This window comes from Piliocolobus tephrosceles, chromosome 11 (assembly GCF_002776525.5).
Source record: "Piliocolobus tephrosceles isolate RC106 chromosome 11, ASM277652v3, whole genome shotgun sequence".
NCBI lineage: Eukaryota > Metazoa > Chordata > Mammalia > Primates > Cercopithecidae > Piliocolobus > Piliocolobus tephrosceles.
Window position 1 is genome coordinate 123,809,277 of NC_045444.1, and position 24,968 is coordinate 123,834,244.

The window sequence follows — 24,968 nt, forward strand, 5'->3', positions numbered from 1 at the left end:
GGCCAGGATAGAGACCTCCCCGGTGTGGCCAGGATAGAGACCTCCCCAGTGTGGCCAGGATAGAGACCTCCCCAGTGTGACCAGGATAGAGACCTCCCAGGGTGGCCAGGTAGAGACCCATGGCAGATCCTTGGCTGACTGAGCATCTCCTAGCTTCCTAGTCTGAAGACAATGGGATGAAGAGGAGAATCAAGTTGTCTATTTTCAGTAAACCTTTAGTTTAGCAACTTTAATAGCCTTTAGTAAAATACGTATCATGGTATCCAGCCCCGCTGAAACCAATTATCTTTTATACCTGCTTGGAATTATTCTCTAGTTCACATTTGTATATCCTGCCTCTGGAATTGTTTCTCTTTATTTATTCCTATGAACTTGTATTTACTTTGTCAACCCTAAATAATGAGATTCAGAAAATATAAATAAGTATTAGTACATCGAGTTTATCAGAACAAAAGCTTGACAGTGGCCACCCGGAAACACAGACTCCAAACAAGTAGGGCCCAAAGTGGACTAGTGAAGGTTTCACTCATGTAGAAATGTTAGCAGGATCACATCCTTGCGGAGGAACAGTGACCTGGGGGGCCCTTATCTCCAATCCTGTTTGGTCTTAATTATTTATAGGGAAAAAAAGAAAAGTAGAAGTTTCAGCTATGAAACATGTCCTCTCAAGACTCAGAATTTAAAGTTCCAACAGCTTTGTTTGAATTATTTAATGTCACAACCTCAACTAATGTTTCACTTAGATTGTTTCCCATGCATCTTTATATGGAGGAAATTAAGCAACAGAAAGAAACTCCAAACGCAGCAGCAATCCTGTACTTCAGAGAAAAAAACCCAGACAGACTCTTAGAGGGCCTTTGTGAAGTGACTGCCGTGGGACCCCAGGAGGAAGACCTCTCAATCTGCCCATCAACCCCAAGACTGCCAGTCATGCCCTCAGAGCCTGAGCGTTCTCAGGAATCGTATTTCATCACGGCTCCTCTGAGGAGTCAGGCAGCTGTGCGTTGCCTGCCTTTGCATTTGTTTTTATAGCCACAGCTTTCCAGACGAAGGGTAATCAGAAAAGACTCCCTGTAGATATTGTTCAAGCCCAGACAAGGCCCAAGATGGCATAAACATCTGGTAGGAAAGAAGCTTCCAGGGGGCTGAGATGGGGGACGGGAGAGGAAGACGCCCCAGCACGCACCCTCCGCCCCTCACTCCCGAGGGCTGGCCTTGGGGCCATTCGTGCGTGCTCAGGCTACAGACACGAACGGTTTCCCATAAAAGTGTCACCAGTGACACGTTTTGTTGGTTTGTTTTAATCCCTAGCCAGTGTCTGTATTGCATTTGTAAACTTTAAACTTTGGTATTGTTGCCAATTGAAAGCACAAGGGGTTCATACCTAGTATTCCATCCATATGTATCTAAGTAACGTGATAACCCTGACAACTGGTGCCCACGCAGGGTCGGACACCCAGGTCTGAGTGATGCTACTCCCCCCAGAGCAGTTGCTACTGTTGGAGAAATATAATTTTTTTAAAAACCCGAAATATTTTCATTACCCAGAAAATCTCTCCATAAGGGTAGCAGAGAAAGAAGACAGTTTTATTCTTGAACAAGCATCAAACCAGACTATGGCACATGCCCCAGGCAATCCGCTGAGAGATTGCAAAGACAGGAAGGGCTCTCAGCCCTTATGCAGCCCGGCAGGCCCAGCCCAGTCTACACAGTTCTCAGCACAAACCATTACCAGTCCTCACCAGTGAGAGGACCTGATGGCGCCTTTGATCGCAGTGTACATCCTCGCTCTAGCATCATAACCGGAGACCACTGTGTTGGCTTTAACCAGAAGAAAAGCAACCTTCTCACACATCTTTAAGATGGGAGCTAGTTTTGCAAACTGAAGCAAGGTGCCCACCCACGTTAGCCTCTTTACCCTCTCTTGGAGAGTGGGAGCTAGGGTTATCGCCAGGGATGTTTCCATTTCAAAAACACAGTTCCCAGGTTGAGTTTTGAGACTGCAGAGAGGCTTTTTAGCCATTTTGAAGATTTAAATTTATTTGGAAAAAGCAGAGAAAGAAGCTCTGAAAGACAAGGGGGCAGTGGGAAATCTCTTCTCTATTTTCTTTCTTTTTTTTTTTTTTTTTTTGTCAGAGTCTTGCTCTTGACGCCCAGGCTGGAGTGCAACGGCATGATTTCAGCTCACTGCAACCTCCACCTCCCAGGTTCAAGCGATTCTCCTGCCTCAGCCTCCCAAGTAGCTGGGATTACAGGCATGGGCCACCACGCCTGGCTAATTTTTGTGTTTTAGTGGAGACGGGGTTTCACCATGTTGGCCAGGCTGGTCTCGAACTCCTGACCTCGTGATCTGCCCTCCCCTGCCCCGATCAGCCTCCCAAAGTGCTGGGATTACAGGCGTGAGCCACCACACCCGGACTCTTCTCTATTTTCAGCAGGCAGAGTGAGCGCCTGATTTTTCCAGTGTGTTTGCATTTGCCCCCACACCACTTGGGCACTCAGGAGTAGCCGAGGAGCTGCTGCATCTGCATGTGGGCTTGTCTGAAAGGGGCCCGGTGCTCCCGGAGCCGGGGTTGCATCATACTCATTGTGTCCATGCTGGTCACCTCCTCAGTGTGGGAGCCTGGACACAGCCAGGACCTTGTCAGAAAGCAGCGTGCAGTCACCCTGAGCTCACTTCCCATTCTTCCCTACTGGCCTCTCCCTGGCTCCCTGCCGCCCCCACCCACCTGTAGCTCCTGCGCACTTCCCACAACCCCACCCTCCTCCATCCTGCTTCCAATTTCTCCCCGTGTGCATTTTCCCCTCTCTTCCACTCTGGATGTGACATTTCCCAGTGATGGTGTCAGGCACTGGCTGGGGAGCTGTTACCCTCTCCTGAGTCCGCATGTGTGCCAAGCCCACTGCTTCTGGGAGACAGAGGCTGTGTGCCGAGGGCTGTCTCCCCAGGGTATTGATCTCTGCTTCTGCAGATGCTCAACAGGACCAGAGGGTGACTCAGTTACTAGTGGCCACTCAAGGCGTGGGCCGAGGTCTAACCGAAATCCTGGTGTTGACGTTTCTCAGCCAATCGTGTCCTTCGGGGAGATTTGCCCACTCAAAGCCCTTGGTGCTGTGATGATTCAACTAATTACCAACCAAACAATACAAAAGCATCTTAACACTCCACAGTGCCACTTCCCTCTTTTAAAGCCAGGTGAGCTGTAAATGAGATAATGGCAGGAAAGATGCATCTGCTGAGCGAGGAAAAAAACTAGAAAATTGATTTCTCATGTCTCAGTCTGGGAGCTAATAGACTTTGGGTGACTCAAGAGTCTGGTGACTCAAGGGATGAGGAAGTTGTACTTCTGGTCCCTTTACATTGTCACCTGAAGTGCCTTGCCTCCTAGCCTACAGGTGACCCAAGGCTCTTGCTAGCTAATGACTGTGTTTGATCACTGTAGCGTAATTAACTGATATCTTCCTGTGCTGCTCAGTACTGGCAGTGACAGTGGCTGTCCACAGTAATGACAGCATCACAACCTTCCAGATTCAGCTCCTTGTCCTGCTGGACTCAGCTCCTCTCTTGCCACTTTCACTGTCCTACTCTCCGCTCTTGGTTCTGCTCTAACATTTTGCTTGGTGTTGCAGAACTCGTGGTGTCAGAAATGGGTTTCACAGTTAACCTTCCCAGGCCATGTCATGGGTGGTGGCCTTAGCTCTCCTTCCACTTCTTGGGAATTTGGTGCTTCTGAGGTGGTGGGTGCCAGTGTCTTGCTGGTGGGAGTGCGCTGGGTCCTCTGCCCACTGTTTCTCTCCTTCTGCTACAGATCTTTGAGCTGAATAAGCGTATTTCAGCTGTGGAACGTCTGCTGACCTACCTGGAGAACACAGTTTTGCATCCCTTGGCCAAGGTAACACCAGGGACTGGGCAAGGAGAAAGGGCCCCCACAGCTCCTTAAAGGAGGCTGAGGTGTGACATGGGCTTTTGGGAGAAGAGTTTCTTGAGATTTTGCTATTTGTAAGCTTAGGTTCTGTGTGCAGTTCTCAGAGAGTCAGGCGGTTCCCACCACATAGCCTGAGTGAAGTTGTCTGCCTCATCCAGGCCTGCCAGCACCCTTCATGCCCAGAGCTTGAATGAGAGAGAACTTGGAGGTACACAGGTGTAACAGCCTTCCCAGGGGACATCACTGGAGATGAGAGGAAACTTTCTTGGCCCTACAGCCTCTGAGATCTAGGCACCAAAGCAGGGTGGAGTCTCCTTCCGCACCGTGTTTGTGAATGTATCATCAGCACAGCTTAGTCTGCTATATGCTGCTATAACAAAATACCACAGACTGCGTAATTTATAATTAGCAGAAATGTATTTGGCTCATGGTTCTGGAGACTGGGAAGTCTAGGATCGGGGGTGGCATCTGGTGAAGGCCTTGTTGCTGTGTCACCACATGGCACATGGTGACAGAGGGCAGGAGAGACAGAAAGCAAGACAGAACTGAACTTGCTTTTATAACAACCACCCTGGAATGAATAACAAATTCATTCTTTCAATAATGATATTAATCCATTCATGAAGGCAGAGTCCTCATGACCTAATCACCTCTCGAAAGTCCCACCTCTCAATACTATTGCACCAGGGATTGAGTTCCCAACACATGAACTTTAGGGGACACATTCAAACCACAGCAGCACACCAAGCAACCTGATGGGGAGTAAGTAAAACAAACCATGGCCTGCTGCAAGAGTGTGCATGTGTGTGTGTGTGTGTGTGTGTGTGTGCTTTTGTGGCTGAGAGACAGGCAGACAGCCGGGGGTGTACAGGGAGTGAGGGACCCAGTCCTCCATTCTAGCTGAGTCACAGCCACACATCTAGCACCTGGGCACCGAGATAAGGAGATTCAGAAAACATGATTAAGTATTGAGTTTCTTTGACCACAAAGTTTGAGGATAGCCTTCTGGGTCACACAGACTCCAAAGGAAAAGGGTCAGCACTCCAAAGTGGAGAATTTGAAGTTTCACTTATAGAGGCAGAAACAGAGAAGTTTCTCAGTGTTGCAGCATTTTCCATACAAGGCCCAAAATTGCATTGTAGCGATTCAGTAGGTTACAGCTTACTAATTCGGGGAAGATTGCTTTAACACTCCATGAGTAAGGGTAATGATCTTGAGAGGGGGGTCTCATCTCTGGCGCCACTTGGTCTTTCCTAATCGTCTACAGGGAAAAGCAGAAACTGAAGCTGCCTGCTACTTGACTCAGGCCACATAGCCACATCCCTCTCAAGGTTCCCAATCATCTGAAGTTTCCACAGCTTTAAGTTTGAATGATTTACCACAGGACACTCGTGTAGCACCCTAGGTTTGCAGCTGCTCATTTTTCTTGGGGCCAGGGCTCTGGAGAAACAGATTTGGGTGAAGCTCAGGCTGAGGGCATGAGACCAAATGGGAAGCAGAGCACACGGGCCCCAAGTTAGACCCCAAGGGCTACGCCTGCACAGGCTCTGACCCCAGCCAGAGCGGAGGGAGACTGAGGCCCAGCCCACATGCCATGTGTCCAGCAGGGACCATAGCTGCCTTTGTCTGTAAGGGGATGGGTTACTGTGCTCTATGCTTTACGGGTGGCTAGGGCTGGGCTGACCATGTGCCAACATTTCATTTAATCCTGCAGTACCCCTGCAAGGTAGACATTTCTTTCCCTCATTTATAGATGAAGAAACTGAGGCCCAGGCTCTCATGAGTGAGACTCAGCCCATCACTGGCCAGAGAGCACCAGCTGAAAGCACAGGGAGGTTGGGGAGAGCGTTGCTTCCCGTGGGATGCCTCTAGAAGGGCCCTCACCTGCACTGGAGTCAGATTGGCCCCAATGCAAGCTCCAGAGCCCCATCGGACCCCATGGCCCATATCCAGCCATTCAGCCCCCAGGCCACCCCCAGCCGCCTGCTATACACTGACCCAGGTCCCACTCAGGCCTCAGCTCTGCCTGTCAGGTAGACACTGGAGATCTGTCACTCACCTCCTTTACCACTTTCCTGCCCTTTACCTCCTTCCCCACCCTGCTGACCCCTCGGCAGCACTTGGGACCCGCTGTCTGATAGCCTGTGTGGCCCTAACTCCAGCCCACCCAGAAACGAGTTACCCTTGCAGAGGGAAAGGGCGGCCACCATTGCCGTGGCTCTTGTTGGTAGCTCCTGGCTTTGGCCTTTTGCTCATACAAATCTCAGCTCAGGGACTAGTAAGTCAGAAGTAACAGACTCCACATGGGACCCGCACTGCCCACACACTCCCTGCGAGGGGACACTACTTGCAGGAATGGCCCTCTGGGCCGTCAAGGAGCTGGACCTGAGAGGCAGCCAGGCCCTCCGCCTTGAGGGGGCTGGATCTAGGGTGGCCAGTGTCCTGTTAGGGGCTCTCAGGGCTTGCACCTGGAAATTCCTGGCAAACAAGGACGAGTTAGTCGCCCTGGCTGTGTCTCATCATGCTGGTTCAGGTCCCTGTCACACACGTATGTTGTCATGTGTTTTCCATACATGTGTATACGTGTGCATGTGTTGTGTGTGTAGGTTTGTGTGTGTGTGTGTGTGTGTGAGTTTATTTACTGGCTTACAAAGTGAAGACAATCCCTGCCTCTCCCAGGCATCCACTGGCTTCCACCCTCACACTCCATCGCTCTGCTGTGTCCTGCCTGATGGGTGCTGGGCTTCCGTTTCTCACGGGGATTCTGCAGTTTCTCAGCCCCATGTACTCTGGGACAAAGTTCAGCTCATGTCAGGCTCAGTGGCGTTTACAGGCTGAATGTCACTCCCGATCTTTCCACCGAGGGCCTCTGTGATGTGGGGGCTTTGTCAGGAAAGTGGAGCCTCATGGAAAAGCATCCCAGCTAAAACATACAGCTTATTCATTGACTGAATCTAATTATCCCCTTGGTGTTCGTCTGTGAGACCCCAGGCAGCCAGCCCTGCCGATCTGTCTCAATAGGCTTCGTCCAAATAGAAAATTAAATGATTGTGGTAATATCCTCAGCTTGATGGGTGAGGGAGGGATCGATGCCACCCAGGGGCACCGTGGGCTGTGAGCAACTTCCTGGTGGAGGCGCCTGCCCTCCCTCCCTCCCAGTCCTCCAGTGTCAGTGGAGGTGACGGCTCCCAAAGGAAGGGACGAAGGGCGGCACTAAAATTCCCCAGGTGGCATCTCTGGGCGGCCCTCACCTCACATTTCAAAGTCGACTTCATGGGGCCAGGGGAAAGCCGTCAGAATGTGGGATGGATGAGTGAACGGACAGGTGTACAGACAGACAAGTGAATGGGTGCTGTCTTCCTGGCCATGTTGCTAAGTTGCGTGACTTTATCACCTGGGAAGAGTCGGGAGACACAGGGAGCCACTCTGCTCCCAGTGCCGGCTCCTGACGGTGGGAAGGTGGTCATGAACAAAGTCAACAAAAACGCAGGCCTCGTGGGGTTTGCATTCCATTCAGGGGAGGCAGGAAACACGCAACTGCAGGAACATCAAGTTTCCCCCAGAAGTGCGAGGCCTGCGTCTGCTGAAGGGAACTCAGCATAGACAGGGTCACAGGGAAAAGGCCAACAACGTGTTACCATGCACATGAACACGGGGGTCCCGTGAACGTGGAACTCGAAGCAGGGACAGATGACTGAGGTTTACACCCAAGGCGACAGGACGGATGGGGCTTGGGGCCTCCTGAGGGGTTGCAGTGGTGACAAGGTCACGGGAGGGGGAGGGGAGGAAGGGCTTCTGGTTATGGAGATAAAAATCTCTCAGGTAACCAGGAGCTGCCCTCAAAGAATCGGCAGCAGCCCGCGCTGGCGGCGTCTCCGTCTGACGTGTCAGTGTCAGCCATCAGTGTCATTTTAAGACCACTGGAGGGGGTCTCAGAGAAAACCCGTCTGTCTGGTGTTCAGCTCACCCCTATAGCTTTCCTCCACAGACAAAATCCACCCCCCAACACACACACAAAGACAGGTTTTCTGAGCGATCCCATCTGCAACTTCTCTGAATAAACAGCTGGAAATATGTCCCAGAAGTCTATTCTGGGGTGGTGTATTTTGGTTTCCTTTGCAAACCAACAAGTGGAACACAGGTCAGGAGGTGGAGGAAGGTAGAGAGAAATAAGTCAAGGCAGAAAGTCCTTGGGGTGAGGGTGGCATTTCAACCAGGACAGTCAGGGCGCCCCACTGAGTGTGAGATTTGCCCAAAGAGCTGGCAGAGGTGCCGCTGTGTGGCTATCTAAGATCAAGTGTTGCAGCCCCTCCTAAGGTCCCAAGGAGGGAGCCGCTGCAGGAGACAGCCTGGCCAAGACGGGCAAGGCAGGGGCAGGCGGGGGAGCAGAGGCTGAGCTGGACGTAGTGGAAGAGTCAGACAGAATGGAGCCTCCCGGGCCATGGTCCAGGCTCTGCCTTTTACTGTGGAAGGGATGGGGAGGCTTGAGCAGAAGACAGCTGGCTGAGGGCACAGGGGTTGCTCTGGCCATCCTCCTGAGAACAGGTTGTGGAGGTGGGAGTGAGACAGCGGGGCAGGCTGGGAGAAGGCGGTGGTCGAACCGGATCGCAGAAAGGTGGTGTGAGCCAGACCAATCCTGGCGGCCTCGCGAAGGCAGAGCCAACAGGATCGGATACTTGGGATGAGAGAAAAAGAGGAGTCAGGATGTCTGCAAGGTTCTTGGCCTAAGCAAGCTTCAAAGAGTGGAGCTGCCTCAGCCAAAATGAGCGACGCTTTAAATCTCGTCACCTACCTTAGCACGGTGTTAGCTGTAAGAGGCAATTAGGATGATTTTGTGTTTTTATCACATAACTCTGTTACCTTCTCAGACCTGGCACCTACAACTCTTCATGAAAGGCCAGCATCCACAACAAAGCCTGCCCTTAACCTCCCTGCCTCCTGCCCACAGACAAGGTGGCCAGTGGAACTAGACCCTCTAAGGACTTTATATAGATTATTGAACTGAGTTTGTATGAGAACTTGCAGGTTAGATACTGCTATCACTACCATTTTAAAGCTGAGGGAACTGTGATGCAGAGGGGTTGAGTGACCTGCCGAGGGGTACACGGCCTGATGGGGAGCCACAAGGGAACTCACAGTCCAGTGGCTGATTTTATGTGATCAGGGGCCGTGTGCCACAGAGGAGTGTCCCACAGCAGCTGCTAAATGAATCCTTGGTCAGAACGTGGGAAGAGCCCAGCCCCTGGAGCTAGACCCGACCAAGGCTGTCTGCATATTTCCCTGAGAGAGAGTGGGCAGAGATCTGTGAGTCCACACCCCTCTGTCCCCATCCCTAGAGTGAGGACATCAGCCTGGAATAAACAAGAGGCACCCTTAAATGGAAGGGATGAGAAGGGATAAAAACAGTGGGTCTTAGATAGCCAGGGGTGGTGGCCAGCTTTCCCTGGGAGCCCCCAGCCCTGCAGAGCCTGCTTCTGGGGTCTGGGACTGGGCCCCAGTGGGGCACGTTGGACAAGCCGGCAAGGAGAAGAGAGGCAGCTGAGCTCAGCAGAAACTCTAGATGTGCTGGGCCCAGGCCCATCTCCCGGAGCCAGCCCTGGAGCTCCACGGCTCCAGATGACTAGCCAAATCCAAGCCCACTGGCCTGTTCTGTCAGGGTCTAGGTGCTGGAGTGCGCACGGAGGCTGATGTAGAGGAGGAGACCCTGAGGAAGAAGCTGGAGGAGCTGACCAGCAACGTCAGTGACCAGGGGACCTCGTCCGAGGAGGAGGAGGCCAAGGATGAAAAGGCAGAGCCTGACAGGGGCAAATCAGTTGGGGCTGTCCCCCAGGCAGACCCAGAGGTGAGACTACCCCCCAGGGGTCTCAGCAGGACCCTGCAGAGGTAGGGGCAGGGATGGACAGTCCCAGCTGGCCACCGCCCTCCCCAGGGAGGTAGCCACCCACAGGGGCACGCCAAGGGCCCTTGATGGGTTCTGCAGCTGTGAAACCAGCTCCCAGGATTCAGAGAGAAGAGCAACGTCATGACGAGTCCCCATCTGGGTGAGATCCCGCACTCCCTCCTGCTGCCAGTCAGCCTCCGTCCTTCTCTTTCATAGGTGAGCATGGCTGCCCATCAAAACAACAGACAGGAAAAGAGCCCCCAGGGCCCTGGGGACCCCGTCCAGCACAACAGGACCACAGATGAGGAGCTGTCGGAGCTGGAGGACAGAGTGGCAGTGACGGCCTCAGAAGTCCAGCAGGCAGAGAGCGAGGTAGTCCGCAAGGCACAGGGGAGCACGGGGTTCTGCAAACACAGATGGTGACCACACCCAAGCATTGAACATCTGACAGCTCTAACCATCTGACAGCTCACACGGAGCCCTCCCCATTGACCCAGCATGCACAGCTCTGAAGGCCAAGCATGAACCTGGGGGTTTCTGTGGGACTCACCTGGCTCACCACCCACTGAGCCCTCCACCCCTTCCCTTTTTCCTGTTCAGCTTGGTGAGGTACACGTAGGGTTTCCACCAAGAAAAAGGTGCTGAACACACAATCCCTGACCCAGGATGGGGGCCTAGAAGCAGGCCTGGAATTTAGGACAGCCCCCGACCTCAGCACTGGACTGTGTCCCGAGGGCCATCTGTGAGTCTGAGTTGTGGCTGCAGAGCTTGAATCTGGGTCTGGAACCTATCAATAGTGCACAAAAGTCAAAGGGCAGAGCCAAAGCATTCAGGCCTCCCAGGGACAGCCGAGGTGACTTGGGCACTGCTCTGTCCTCCCTGGAGACCTACAGAGAAGTTCTGCCCCTCAGACTGTGGGGACAGCCAGCCCTCATGACCCTCCTCCACTTCCCTTCTCATCAGCAGGTGTCTGTCACTCCCTGAGGACAAAGAGCATGTCCCCTAGAGCTGTTCAAGGGGAGCAAGTCAGGCTCTGGACTTTCCTTTCATGTTTTCCTTCTTGCTTTGCAAATAAATGTAGCCCACATTGTGTAGGTCACGGAAGATCCAGCTGCGAGTGTCTTAGACCAAGCCCCTGCCTTCCTGCAGCTTGTGTTTTTAGTGGAAGGAGATAAACAGCAAACAAACAAACAAGATCATCTGGGTTCATGAAAAGTGTGATTAAGACAGTCAGTGAAGATGAGCCCCTGGAGTGCTCGGGGCGGGGCGATTTAGATAAGGCGGTCAGGAGGGATACTAGGAAAATAAGCCAACCTGGCAAATCCAGGGGACAGGAGTCCGGGTGCAGGCAGCAGCGTGTGCCAAAGCCCTGGGGTGGCGGTGAGCTTGGTGCGTGCAGGGATTAGCTGTGAAACCCTGAGACTAGGTCAGAGTGATGAAGGGAGAGTGTGAGGAGGGTGGACGGCAAAGGCCCCTGGGGGCCACTGGAAGGATCTGAATAGGGGGTGATGGGGCCTGGTTCTAATTTCCAGAAGCTGCCCTTGGCTGCTGTGGAGGAGGGGCCTAAGGAGGGAGGAGTGGAAGGGGGCCCAGGCAAGGATGATGCCAGTGGGGGTGGCCGACTGCTAGGTGAAGAGTGGCCACTACTGTCCTTGCCAATCACGGCCCCTCCTCCAGTCCCTCATGGGAGCCAGACTCCCTGAGACTCCAGAAAACACCCCCCATCCTGCCTTCCTCCTGCCTGGGGTAACCCACAAGGAACATCCCCTTCTCACCAACCATGGAAGACAAACGCCAAGGGGACCACCAAGACGGGCACACGGCTGGGACGCCAATCTTAAGGGAAAACACAAGTAAAATTGGCTCCAGGAGTGAGCTGGGGGCAGCTGCTCTTCCTGTCCATGACGTTGAGGCGGGACCTCGAGCGTCTGTCTGAGGGGCCGTCTGTCTGTCTGCTGTCGTCTCTCAGGTTTCAGATATCAAATCCAGGATTGCAGCCCTGAGGGCCGCGGGGCTCACAGTGAAGCCTTCAGGAAAACCCCGGAGGAAGTCAAACCTCCCGGTGAGTGGGGGGCAGTGGTGAGTGGGGGGAGAGTGGTGGGGGGGGGCAGGGGGGGGTGGGGGCAGTGGTGAGTGAGGGGGACACAGCAACCTCAGTTGAGTTGGTGTCCCCCGAGGCCTCCCCACAGCACACATGCCACCAGGGGCCTGACAGCGGGATCCTGGCCCCCTCACCTCCCTTCCCGTGAACATCCGGCCCGAGTTTCCTCATAGCCAGTTACTCAACTGTAATTTCTTGGGGTTCATTTTTGTTTATTATTTGCTGTTTCTACCAAAAGCTCTTTCTGAGGGGACTCTGAGCCCCTGCTCTGAGGATCTGAAAGACACACACACTCACAGTGTGAAATCCAAAAGGAGCCACCTGGATCACGTTGCCTCACGTTGAAAGCCTTAGTCCGCTGCAACGTGAAGATGGATGTGACTAGAAGGGATGGCGCGGGAGACTCACATCAGAGGAGTTGCTCATGTTAGGCCAACATCCTCCTCTGCTGATCCCATTCAGGAATCTTCAGACAAAACCACCCTGATGAGGACATTTGGCAAAAGAATGGAAGATGTCCTTAGGAGAGTCCCAGACATGGTCATGACGGAAAACCCAGGATGCCCAGTTAGCTTTAAATTTCGGATCAACAATAATCTAGTAAAAGTATGCCCCCATGCAACATTTGGGACTTACACTAAAAAAATTAGCTGTTGATCTTGTGAACGCAAAATATCTGAGACAGGTCTCAGTCAACTGAGAAAGTTTATTTTGCCGAAGTTGAGGACACACCCATGACACAGCCTCAGAAAGTCCTAAGACTTGTGCCAAGTTGGTTGGAGGTACAGTTTGCTTTTATATATCTTAGGGGGACATGAGACATCAATCAGTATGTGTAAGATGTACCTTGGTTCGATCCAGTAAGGTGGGACAGCTCTTAAGTGGGGGCTTCCCGGTTATAAGTAGGTAAGAGACAGCAGGTTGCATTATTTTGAGTTCTTGATCAGCCTTCCACTGAATACACAATTTAGTCTGGCTCAGTGAGTCTGTGTTTTTACTTAAGCAATAGGGGAGAGGAAGCAATCAGATCTGCAGGTGAGCTTCAGAGGGATGACTTGGAATAGGATGGGAGGCAGGTTTGCCCTAAGCAGTTCCCAGCTTGACTTTTCCCTTTAGCTTAGTGTTTGTGGACTCCCAAGATTTATTTTCTTTTCACAATCTGAAATTCAAAGCTCCCTGGGTATGCTGCTTTTTAATTTGCACACTCTGGCAGCCCTAGTCCCAGAGCCCCGGAGCGGCATACTGGAGGTGGCCGTGCGGTCCCAGCGCCCCAACCGAGCGTGCATAGACAGCATCCATCCTTACATCCAGCCGACACATGCCCATGCTCCTCCCTGTGGACAGAGGTTAAACAATAACATAAGGTTTCTTCTTTGTCCTCCAGATCTTTCTCCCTCGAGCGGCTGGGAAACTTGGCAAGAGACCAGAGGACCCAAATGCAGACCCTTCAAGTGAGGCCAAGGTATGTGTTACTCCATCCAAGCCCAGACACCGCGCGAGGTGGAAGACTGCACCCCTTTCCAGCAGTGTGGCAAGTCCACGGGGTGGCGGAGCTCCTATGTCTGCAACGCCGCCCACACAGCTGCCACAACGCCGTGGCAACTCCCGTGGGTTGGCTTTCTCGGTGGCACACACTGAGCTGGGTTTGTGTAGATGCATTTGTTGAAAATCCAACAAAGCCCAGTAGGGGAGTGGGAAGGTGAGACGGGAAAGGAAGGAAGCAAGCATCTGACATGAAGCAAACCCACACAGGCTGACTGTGGCTCCGTCCTCCTGGGGGCTCTGGAGACCATGCAGTTCACACCCCAGAGTTAATTCCGTGTAGGAGCAAGGCCACCAGCACTTATCCCTTCCATACCCGTCAGTCCTGAGTGAGGGCCAGGCCCTGAGCCACACACATGCCCAGGCACTTCTGCCCTTCCCTGAACAGGCACAGCGGGCCCGTGGCCTGGGGACTGCCTCCATCTGGGAGACGAAGGCGCTGGCTGCCAAAGGTGGAAACACCCAGGAGCCAGTGCGCTCAAAATGGCACAAGGACTTGCGGGGGTGTGAGCGGGACCCACAGATGGCAATGCACGGAGGGCGGAGCCAGCCTGGGAGGGAGGAGCTCCCTGAGTTCAGATGGAGTGGTTAGGAGTAGGATGAGGGGTGCCATGGCCAGCGCCCCAGGAGGAATAGGCTTCAGCTTCAGGCCCTACCTGCAGCCCAGCGCCGCAGGGAGCCTCGAGGAACACCTAGCCACTCCTCATCACAACCCTAGCAGTTCCTCACGGTGACACACAGTGTTTTCAAAAGTCCATCTTTCCACATGCTGTTTACAGCACCCAGCAGCTAGGCAGTGCTATTAACCCTGTGGTACTGATGAACAAACCAGCCAGCTCAGGGCAGTGGGTGAGCCTGATCCAGATCACAGACAGGAAGTGACAGCAGGGTCTCAGCCCAGGCTATGCCTGACACCCACGCTCTTCTCTGGGGTTGCCGCTTCCACCTTTGTCCCCAGAAGCCCAGCCTGACAGCTTCTGCAGCACCTCTGGGAGCCACCCACAAACTCAGCCAGGCAAAATCCCAGGGTGCCAGACACCAGGAGAAATTTCTAGGGGAATTAGGCCATTTGGCTGTCTCTTCACTTCCCTGAAAAGCCAAACAGAGAATGGATTTCTTATCGCGTCGTAGCGAGGTAATCAATTGGAAAAGAGACAGGAGGAGAGGTATGAGGACCGACAGTCATGGGGACCTGGGAATTGTATTAGACACAATTGATCTTCCAGTGTCCTTGTAAAGAGAGCTACAGGCCCACTTTACAGAGGAGGAGACCAAGGTTCAGAGAGAATAATAAGTGAATTAGCCTAGGGCAGTGGCTCACACCTGTAATCCCAGCACTTTGGGAGGCCGAGGTGGGCAGACCACGAGGTCAAGAGATGGAGACCATCCTGGCTAACATGGTGAAACCCCATCTCTACTAAAAATAAAAAAAAAAACAAAATTAGCCGGGTATGGTGGCGGGCGCCTGTAGTCCCAGCTACTCGGGAGGCTGAGGCAAGAGAATGGCATGAACCCGGGAGGTGGAGCTCGCAGTGAGCCGAGATCGCACCACTGCACTCCAGGCTGGGTGACAGACCGAGACTCCGTCTCAAAAAAAAAAAAAGAAGTGAATTAATTGCCCATATCACACAGTGGTAAGGGGATAGTGCTGGGATCTGAACCAGACCTGCAGGACAGAAACTTATACTCCTTCTGCCAAAATACCCAAATGTGGCATCTCCCCCAAAGCTGAGCATCTCTTATTTCAGGCATTTAGTGCTTAATTTGTTGAAAATGTCCATTGTAATGTTGCTAAAAGTTCAAATATTGCTAGAGAGCAGAAAACAGTGAGCCTGGTTAATTAGAAGCTGGAAGAGCCATAAGAAATCAAAAATTAGTTCACAATTCCCAAACATCACAATTGGATGAAGCCTGGAGACACTCTGTTTCTTCTAGGCAATGGCTGCACCCTATCTTCTGAGAAGAAAGTTCAGTAATTCCCTGAAAAATCAAGGTAAGAGCCCTCTGCTCCCCGCACCCCCGTGAGCCTGGGAAATGAGCTCCAGGGAGGAAAATGACCAGTCGCAGCTCTGTGTGTTTCTTCATAATCTGTGGGACATATCTCATGTCCTGACTCCCAAAAATCATTCCCAGTGCCGCTCGGGTCACCCTCGGGACCCAGCACGTTGGTGTTCCAGACAGCTGGAACTTGCTGCTTTAAGCGTGCAAAGGCGGCCCTGGTGGCAGCGGTGATGGTGGTGGCGTTTCCATGTTTTTCTACATAAATTGTCCTAACATGGTACACAGTTTCTGGCCTTCTTACAGAAAGCACAGGTCATCATTTAGCCTTCCTTGAAGGCTTGATGGTGACAGGGATATTAGCTTTGTCCTGGACTAATGAGATCTGAGGCCTCCCCAGCATGTGGCCGGGCTCTTGGGGTATCTGTGTGCTCATTTCATTCACTCAACTTGTGACCCAACCACTGCTCACCGGAGGCTGGCAGCTCCTCCCCCCATTCAGAGCCCCATCCCTCTGCTGTCGAGCTGTTTCAGGCCCCCAAGCATTGTTGCATTGATCTGTTGTCCCTGTTTTCTGAGCTGTGTCCTCACACACACCATCGTTCAAACTCTGCCACAGCTGCAGTCCTAGCAGACAGCGTGTGTCCCTCCTCTGCTCACAAACAACCCTTGGCTCCCAGCTGCCTGCAGAATGAAGTGGGATTTCTTAGCATAGCCCTGCAGACTTTGGCCATTTGTCGCACACTAGAGTCAGCCGGCCCTGTACTACACCCACCCAAGCATGCACTTCCTTCCCATGCGTGGAACAACACACAGCAGACGCTGGTTTCAGAGTGTGCCACACAAGCACATGCCTCCACGCCTGGGTATGCCCCCTCCCTGCCCATCTCTGTCCTGTGAAGTCCTCCGCGGCCAAGTATGAAGCATCTCCCCCGGGGCTGTCCATCACCTCCCTGCAACACCCAGCACACCGATCCCTCTTTCCCGTCAGCTCACTCCTTGGTCAGTCAGCCACCCCACGTCCATGCCAGATCGCTCTTTGCACCCCCTGAGCTCCCAACACACATTCTGGTCAATCCTGGGATGGAGCTGGTACCCAAGGCCCTTTGGGGCTAATCCCAGATTCAGGATCACCAGCCAGGAAAGTGACTTTGCCAGAGATGACCCGCTAAGGAGTGGCCAGCAGGGGCTCCTGGAGATCCACGTGCTGGCTCTGAGGGGAGTTTCCAGCACGTCTCATGGGCTGAAATCCAGGTGGAGATTCTTGTTTTGTTTTGTTTTGTTGAGACAGAGTCTCACTCTGTGGCCGAGGCTGGAGTGCAATGGTGTGATCTCAGCTCACTGCAACCTCCGCCTCCCAGGTTCAAGTGATTCTCCTGCCTCCGCCTCGCGAGTAGCTGGGATTACAAGTGCCTGCCACCATGCCTGGCTAATTTTGTATTTTTAGTACAGATGGGGTTTCACCATGTTGGCCAGGCTGGTCTCGAACTCCTGACGTCAGGTGATCCCCCCCACCTTGGCCTCCCAAAGTGCTGGGAGTATAGGCGGGAGCCACCATGTCTGGCTGAGAGGGTCATGTTTGTAGCAGGAGGACAAAGGGCGATTCCTTGCATCCTCTGTATGAATGGTTTCGTGAAGGGTAGACTCTGTCCTATCCAGAGACCTCACTCATGTCCAGTCCAAGGCCAGAATAGCTCACCCCTGGCCCCCTGATAGCTCACAGGCATTTCGGGGTCTGAACGGCAAAGTTGAGTCCTGACCTTCACATGTCTCCCAGCCATCGTCACTACCCTCTGCCAAGGGTGGCCAAGGGGGCTTTTCACTGTCTACAGAGGCCAGCCCCACACACTGGCAGGTCCTCGGGCCTCCGTCCCAGGGTCTGCGGGGCCTCACGTGACTTCACTCCTCAGGAGTCATGATCCCTCAAGTTAGGTGATTCCCTCCACAGAGGTTAGTCCTGGAGCAGGGACGGAGGGTCGGCAGGCCAGGCCAGGTGACCCTGCAGAGAGAACAGCACAACAGGAGCATGCTGCTGAGCCAACTCCCAAAAGAGGAAAGGAACAAAGGCCTGGCTTGTAGCATGTGCCAGTTTCTGTGGCGTAAATGCTCCCACCCTGGCTGACCGCAAGTTCCCAGCTGATGTCACCAAGCGTGGGGTCAGGAAGAGGTGCACACGGTCAGCTCTCAGGAGCCCTGGCAACTGGCTCCAGTCAAGCAGGCCACAGAAGACATGCAAAAGTGAAGAAGGGCCTGCACCAGCCACCTGAACACCAACACTCAACTAGGATGTGAGGCCAGATGCCCCCAGTTACACAACCATGGCCCCAGGAGGGGCCCCCGTGATGAGGGTCAGAGTCTGAGACCCCTTGGGCTGTTGCCATGTCACAAAGGAAAGGCAAGGAATCCGGGTATGGTGGCTCACACCTATAATCCCAGCATTTCAGGAGGCCGAGGTGGGCAGATCACTTGAGGTCAGGAGTTCAAGACCAGCCTGGCCAACATGGTGAAACCCCATCTCTACCAAAAAATACAAAAATTAGCCAGGCATGGTGGTGCACACCTGTAGTCCCAGCTACTTGGGAGGCTGAGGCAGGAGAATCACCTGAATCCTGGAGGCGGAGGTTGCAGTGAGCTAAGATTGCGCCACTGCACTCCAGCCTGGGTGACAGAGCAAGACTTTGTCTCAAAGAAAAAGAAAAGAAAAGAAGAAGAAAGGAAAAAGAAAAGACAGAGACCGCACACCAGTGCAGTGCAACGGGCCTTTCTGCTGTTTCATTCGTGTGAGGATTTCTGGGGCCACAGTGAGGTAGAACGTTAATGCCTGCTCCAAAGCAAAGGAGAAAGAAGTTGGCAAAACTGTTTATTTGCATGAAACCTGAAATGTAAATGCCTTGTTAAAGATATGTGATGTGGAAACTTCTTAAAAGGAGATATGTCCGTTTTTATTCTACCTTTTAAATGTCTGAGGAGGCCAAGGCACTTGTTTGGGCTAGGTATGTGGTTGATAAAGCACCGTCCCTCTCTCTGTTTTCCCCAAAGGCAAAGATGATGATTCTTTTGATTGGAAATCAGTGTACCGAGGCTCACTGACACAGAGAAACCCCAACGGGAGGAAAGGAATGGCCAGCCACACCTTCGCGGTAAAGTTTTCTCTCATTCTCTGAGGAGTTTTTAAAATTCAGTGACCCGTCAGATTTATGTGTTAATATTAAGTCTTCAGAGCAAAGAAAATGGAGATAAACAAAACAAGGATTCAGACCAGAGAATCAAAGCAAAAAGTAAAGTCTTTGCCGAGGGTTTGAACATCTACATACTCTGAAATTAGAATAATATCTTCTTGTGTTTTAGAGCTTTAAATTTTCAAATACTTGCTGTCCACACACCCCATTGGACGAGGACCTGTGTCATTGACCCAAATTTATAGCTAAGAAAACAGAGGCAGAGAGAGGCTAAGTAAAAAACCCCAAGGGAGTTCACCTAATATTGTGAAGAACGCAAACCCAGCGTTTGACCAACTTGTCCATGTGTGTATGTGTGTGGCTGCGTTCACTCCTGTGTTCATTTGTGTGTACTGTGTGCATGCCTGTGTGTGCACACCCATGTGTATGTACCTGCTTACACACCCAAGTGTGTGTGTTACCACAACGAAAGCACAGATTTATTGAAAAGGATGTTCATTCCACAGAGTGGGAACAGGCTAGAGCCAGTGGCTCAGGAGCCTGGTTACAGCATTTTCTGGACTTTAAGTGCCCTCCAGAGGTTTCCCATTGGTTACTTGGTTATACCCTATGCAAATGAAGGAGTGGACCCAATCAATGTGATCGGTCGCAGGAGGCAACCAATCGGAGGCTGAAGGGAAGTTACAAATTTACACATGAAGACTTGGCCGATGACTAGTCTGATTGGTTGTGGGAGGGGACCAATCCAAGGTACTTTCTATTTTCATCTGCGATGCAGAGGAAAGGGGGCATAGCAAAGGGAGTAGCCGCTGGACTTTTTGTTCCTCGGGCGTGGAGAGGTGGGGTTTTCATTTTGATCCAGTTCTAGGAAGTTAGCACGAATTGGCCTTACGTTCCCTGCCTCCAGATCCTATTCTCTTGCCCCACATGCGTGTGTGCACAAATGTATAATGTAAGTTCATGTCTACTGATGTGCACATCCATGTACACACTTGTATATTTGTATGTACACGCCCATGTGTGTCTGTGTTACATGCCTGTGTGTTTGTACTTTACAGAAACCTGTGGGCTACACACCCATGTGTGTCTGTGTTATATGCCTGTGTGTGTTTGTACTTTACAGAAGCCTGTGGTGGCCCACCAGCCCTAACAGGGGACAGGACAGAGCAACAGAGGAGCCCTGCACTCTTTTCCCTCCACCACGGCCATCCTGTCCCTCATTGGCTCTGCGCTTACCACTGTACACAGTCACCATCCCAGTGAGAAACAAGGAGCACCCTCCACGTGGACTCCCCTTGCAAGGGGACAGCGACATGCAGTCCTGCACTGCTCATTTGGGTTTACTGATGACTCCTGGCCACCCCACCAGCCCCTCTGATCTGTGAGAAACAGCTAAGCTGCTGTGACTTCCCTTTAGGACAATGTTGTGTAAACCTTTGAAGGACACACAGAAGACCTTTATACTGTGATCTTTTACCCCTTTCACTCTTGGCTTTCTTATGTTGCTTTCATGAATGAAATGGAAAAAAGATGACTCAGTTAAGGCACCAACCATATGTGTATTCTTGATGGTCTATATCGGGGTGTGAGCAGATGTATGCTTATTTCTTGTGGGTGTGATTGGAAATTAGGCATCCAGACAAGTGACTGAACTAATGACCTGCTGAATACTGAGGGAGGAATAGACACCCCAGCCCCCACACTACGTGCACTCACTCTGCAAGTTCCCATGTGATCTGTAGACCAGGGGAAATTACACTGTGGTCAAGGGCAGAGACTGCACATGGCGGCAAGTGAGCATCTGATACATGCTCAGATGCTAGTGCAGAAAGCCTGCTGGGAGAGGGAGAGACGGCAGGCAGAGATTCAGATGGGCAGGGAAGAAGTCTGGTTCTAGCCTGGCTCTGACACTCACTGCAACAGATCCAGTGGGGCAGAGGACAGAGGGTCACATCCAATGAGGAATGCCTGCCAAGGATGGGGGTGCAGAGGCCACAGGTCAGCTTGCCACTCGCCCCTTGGTTACATAGATGACCTCCCCTCAGACAGCTTGGGACTCAGAGTAATTTCCTAATATCTATGTGCCCCATCCAGTTTTAAGCAGAGCCCTCCGAGACTCCCCAAAGCTGCCTTTGAACATCCTAACAGTAATCACATCTCACCCTCCCTGAGGTTCACCCTAGACAGGACCCAATGGCTGCAGTTTTTGTCAGAGGGGGTGCTGAGAGGAGTGGCTTCCTTTGGAATCAAACAGTGGAGACAAGAGGCAAGCCTTTTGTCTTCAAGGGTTGACCAAGTTAAGTGTTTCCTACCCTCTCTGAATAGGACACTTCCAGGAGCTCTCCAATCTCTCACTTAAAACTAAAGTTTGAATCTCAGAGTGTCTTGCCGGGAGGCAGATACTCCTGCATCTTCAGGAGACCTTGAGCACACATTAACAGCTATTTTATCTGACTCCTTGTGGCATCAGATAAAAACATGGGAGTTTTTCCATATAATTCCCAACATTACTTATAAATTCTATTTTTTGAAAAAATTATTCAGGCTAGGCAAAGTGGCTCATACCTATTATCCCAGTCTTTTGAGAGGCCAAGGTGGGAGAATTGCTTGAGGCCAGGAGTTTGAGGCCTCCTGGGCAACATAGTGAGATCCCATCTCTACAAAAAAACAAAACAAAAAATTACCCAAGCATGATGGTACATGCTTGTAGTCCTACCTACCTTAGGAGGCTGAAGCAGGAGGATCACTTGAGCCCTGGAGATTGAGGCTGCAGTGAGCCATGATCGCATGACTATACTCCAATCTGGGCAATAGAGTGAGACCCTGTCTCTTAAAAAAAATTAATAATAAATAAATGAAAAGAATTCTTCAGAATTCCTTTCCTAGTAGATGGCTATTCTGGAGACACGTGTAGTGGAAGCTGCATACAGGCAGGTCAGAGATCCTGGAGGCTGGTGTACCCCAACCAGTACAGCTGCTGGCTCTTTGTTTCTAGCTACAGATTGACAGAAGTCAGTGGTTTCTCTATGACTCCAGATGGAGATTAGAGACAAGCATTTAAAAGATTTCTCCAAAGTTTTATCCTCCAACAGTCTTATTTATAAGGGGAAAAAGAAAAAAGTTTTAGGAAGAGTTGAATGCACAGATCTCCCAAAAGTGCTTCTTACAAATGAACTGTGAGTATACAACAAAATTGCACTCCCCAGATAATCCAGTATCCAACATAAGGGATGCCCTGCCTCACTGCAGATTATTGGGGTGAAACACAATTTGACAGGTGTAGCGCCCAGCTCTCAGGGATCAAACCAACCATGCATTACAGTGTTGCAGTTTCACTGATTTTATATCAAGCCATTGTTTCTGTAAGTTCCAAGGATTTTCACTTTCCAACAGCTCTATCCAAAAGAACCCACTTTACTGGGGACCAAAAACCCATCCCCAAAGGAGTAACAGTAATGGTATTGTCACTCGCTGGGCTTCTGAGACCCCAGCTATCCACTTTAGCATGCTGGTGACAGCCAAGTAACCTCACATACTCACAATGCTCGTAACTTCAAAGTTATTCTTATAGAGAATATTTATTACATATGAAATCTCTTTTTATTTTATTGGGATAAAACAGAAAAGATAGATATGCAAAAGAAAAAAAAGATACACAAAAGAAAAAGAATCATCTACCAACTAGCAACCACTGTTAAGTCTTTCCAGACATTCGTTCACATATTAGCTTTTAATTAAAACTCCTACAAGTTAATATACTGGTAGGTGAGTAAAGCCCATTCCAAACATTACCTCACACCTATGTATTCCCAGGAAAGAGCCAGCCCCAGAAAGAAGTATTTTACCCATGTATGCTACCCATATTCCCCTGGAAATATCTACAGCAAAGTCTTCCCAGAGACAGCCTTGCTGGTACCTAAATGAACAAACTGCTCAGTTATTTCCAGTGAACACAGCTGCAGCTCAGTGGCATCTGGGCTCAGAATTCCAAGGAAATGGCTATGCTGGGGAAAGGAGTATTTTGCTACATCACTACAGACACTTGTAACAATCTATGATTGTTAACTTTATGGGTCAGTTTGGCTCAGCTGTGGTGCCCCGATGTCTGATAAAGCACCAGCCAAGATGTGTCTATGAAGGTATTTTGTAGATGTGGTTAAGGTTTAAATCAGTAGACTTTAAAGCAGATAACCTGCCATAAAGTGGGTGAGCCTAACCCAGCCAGTTGCAGGTCTTAAGAGAAAAGATTGATGTGCCATGAGGAGGAAGGAGTTCTGCCTCCAGACAGCCTTCAGACTCCAGTTACAACTTCAGTTCTTCCCTGGGTCTCCAGCCTGATGGCTAGTCCTGCAGGATTCAGACTTCCCAGGCCCTGCAATCTTAAGAGCCCATGCCTTAGACTAGATCTCTTCTCTCGCGCGCTCTCGCGCTCTCTCTCTCTCTCTCTGTCTGTCTCTCTCTCTCCCTCCCTCCCTCTCTCTCTCTCTCCCTTCCTCTCTCTCTCTCCACACACACACACACCCTATTGGCTCTGCTTCTCTGAAGAACCTTGACCGATGCACAGTCCCTATGTAAGAGCCTTGTCTGATGTTCAGTGTGTCTGTGTTTGAAGCTTGTAAACTGGTTAGATGGGAGCCATGTGTGAGGGTCGGGGAACACCATTTATTTTTATCACAAATGCAATGCCAAGGTCCCAGAGTCATGGCCACTTGGGGTAGGAAAGCCTTCCTCCGCTGCTCGACTCTCACTAGCACTTTCTCTCTCGGTTCTCAGAGATGCCACTTTCTGGATGACTCACATCTCAAAAGCAGCTTTCTAATTTACAAAGAGTAGTGCTATAAAATTTCATAGGAGTCTGGATTTTCAGAAGCCATCTACATCAGAAGCAGCTTTTCTGGTAACTGAATGTTGCTCTTGCAGTGGCTGTTCCACAGCTTCAATTTGATGACTTCCAATTCCCGAGGTTACCTCTCCCATCAGGCTGTGTAGTGTCTTCCTAGGAGGCCAGAAGACACACACAGGCCACAGCTATGGTCCAGTTTCTTCTGGGAACAAGCACAAGGGAGAGACATTTCATCAGTCCACTCAGACACACATTTGAAGCCCTGGCATTAGTTTCCTGTGGGTGCCATAACAAATCCCCACAAACTGGGGATTACAACACAAAGTTATTCCCTCACAGTTCAGGAGGCCAGAGTCCAAAATCACAGCGTCAGCAGGGTCGTTTCCATCTGCAGGGCCTGAGGGCAGGCAGTTTCTGGCTCCTTCCAGCTGTGGGGTTGCTGGCCTCCTTGGTCTTCCTTGGCTTGTAGCTGCCTCCCTCCAGTCCCTGCTTCCATCTTCACATCACCTTTCTCCCTGTGCATCTCTGCGTATCTGTCTTCTTCTTATCAGGACACCAGTCATTGGATTTGGGGTTCACCTTAATCCAGGATGATGACCTCATCTTAACTAATTACATCTGCAAAGATCCTAGTTTCCAAATAAGGTCATATTGAGATTCCAGATGGGAGACTCCAACCCACTACAGAGCACCATCGTGGTCCAAGAACCAAAGCCAAAACCAGCTGTCCATCAAAACCAACTGCCCATCATGGTGCTGTTACTACTTACCAAGTACCTGCTAGAGGCTGTACATTTACCATGTTGGGCTGAAAGTTCAAAGATCTCAAAACTGAAATGCACCCCAGAGTAGGGTCCTCTCCACCATGTTAAGTACAGAAAGAAAGACTATGAGGGAGGGAGGCTCTCAACTTGGGGCGCTTTTTTTTATATTTATTTATTTATTTAGAGACAGAGTCCTCCTCTGTCTTCCAGGCTAGAGTGCAGTGGCACAATCTAGGCTCACTACAACCTTTGCTTCCCTGATTTAAGTGATTCTTCTGTCTCAGCCTCCCAAGTAGCTGGGATTACAGGTGCCGGCCACCACACCTGGCCAATTTTTATATTTTTAGTAGAGACAGGGTTTCGCCATGTTGGCCAGGCTGGTCTCAAACTCCTGGCCTCAAGTGATCCACTTGCCTCGGCCTCCCAAATCCCTGCTGGGATTATAGGCGTGAGCCACTGTACCTGGCCTTGGGGTTCCTTTAATTGCAAAGAGCAGAAATCCACTGAAACCAGCCCAAGTGAAACAGCGAGCGTGAGAGAAGACTACAGAGCCTTCTCCTGGGAACCCAGGGAAACCCAGCAATCCAGTGCAGCAGGCACAGGGGCTGGGGTGGCCCTGCAGTGGCCATGGCCTCGAGGCTTCTCAGCTCCCCTTGTGCCCATCTCTTCTCCCTTGACCATGAACTGCTCCTTAGCCTGCTCAGCAGGTGGCCTCTCTCAATGGCTTCTCCAAC

At 51.2% G+C, this 24,968-nt stretch overlaps 1 protein-coding gene across 4 annotated transcripts in view; it reads left to right on the forward strand.

Moving 5' to 3' along the window:
- Positions 1–20,178, forward strand: part of MLPH (melanophilin) — a 65,805-nt gene extending 45,627 nt beyond the window's left edge. For 2 of the 4 annotated variants that reach the window (XM_023228740.3, XM_023228742.2), the window contains 7 exons: positions 9,583–9,768; positions 10,024–10,179; positions 11,777–11,869; positions 13,293–13,370; positions 15,386–15,443; positions 18,488–18,588; positions 19,751–20,178. In XM_023228740.3, the coding sequence (XP_023084508.1) occupies positions 9,583–9,768; positions 10,024–10,179; positions 11,777–11,869; positions 13,293–13,370; positions 15,386–15,443; positions 18,488–18,588; positions 19,751–19,777 (699 nt within the window). In that variant the 3' untranslated portion in view covers positions 19,778–20,178. Of the gene's footprint in view, positions 1–3,809; positions 3,894–9,582; positions 9,769–10,023; positions 10,180–11,776; positions 11,870–13,292; positions 13,371–15,385; positions 15,444–18,487; positions 18,589–19,750 lie in introns of all 4 variants that reach the window. The other 2 variants (XM_023228739.3, XM_023228741.3) reach the window with 2 other exon arrangements.
- The last annotated feature ends 4,790 nt before the right edge of the window (positions 20,179–24,968 follow it).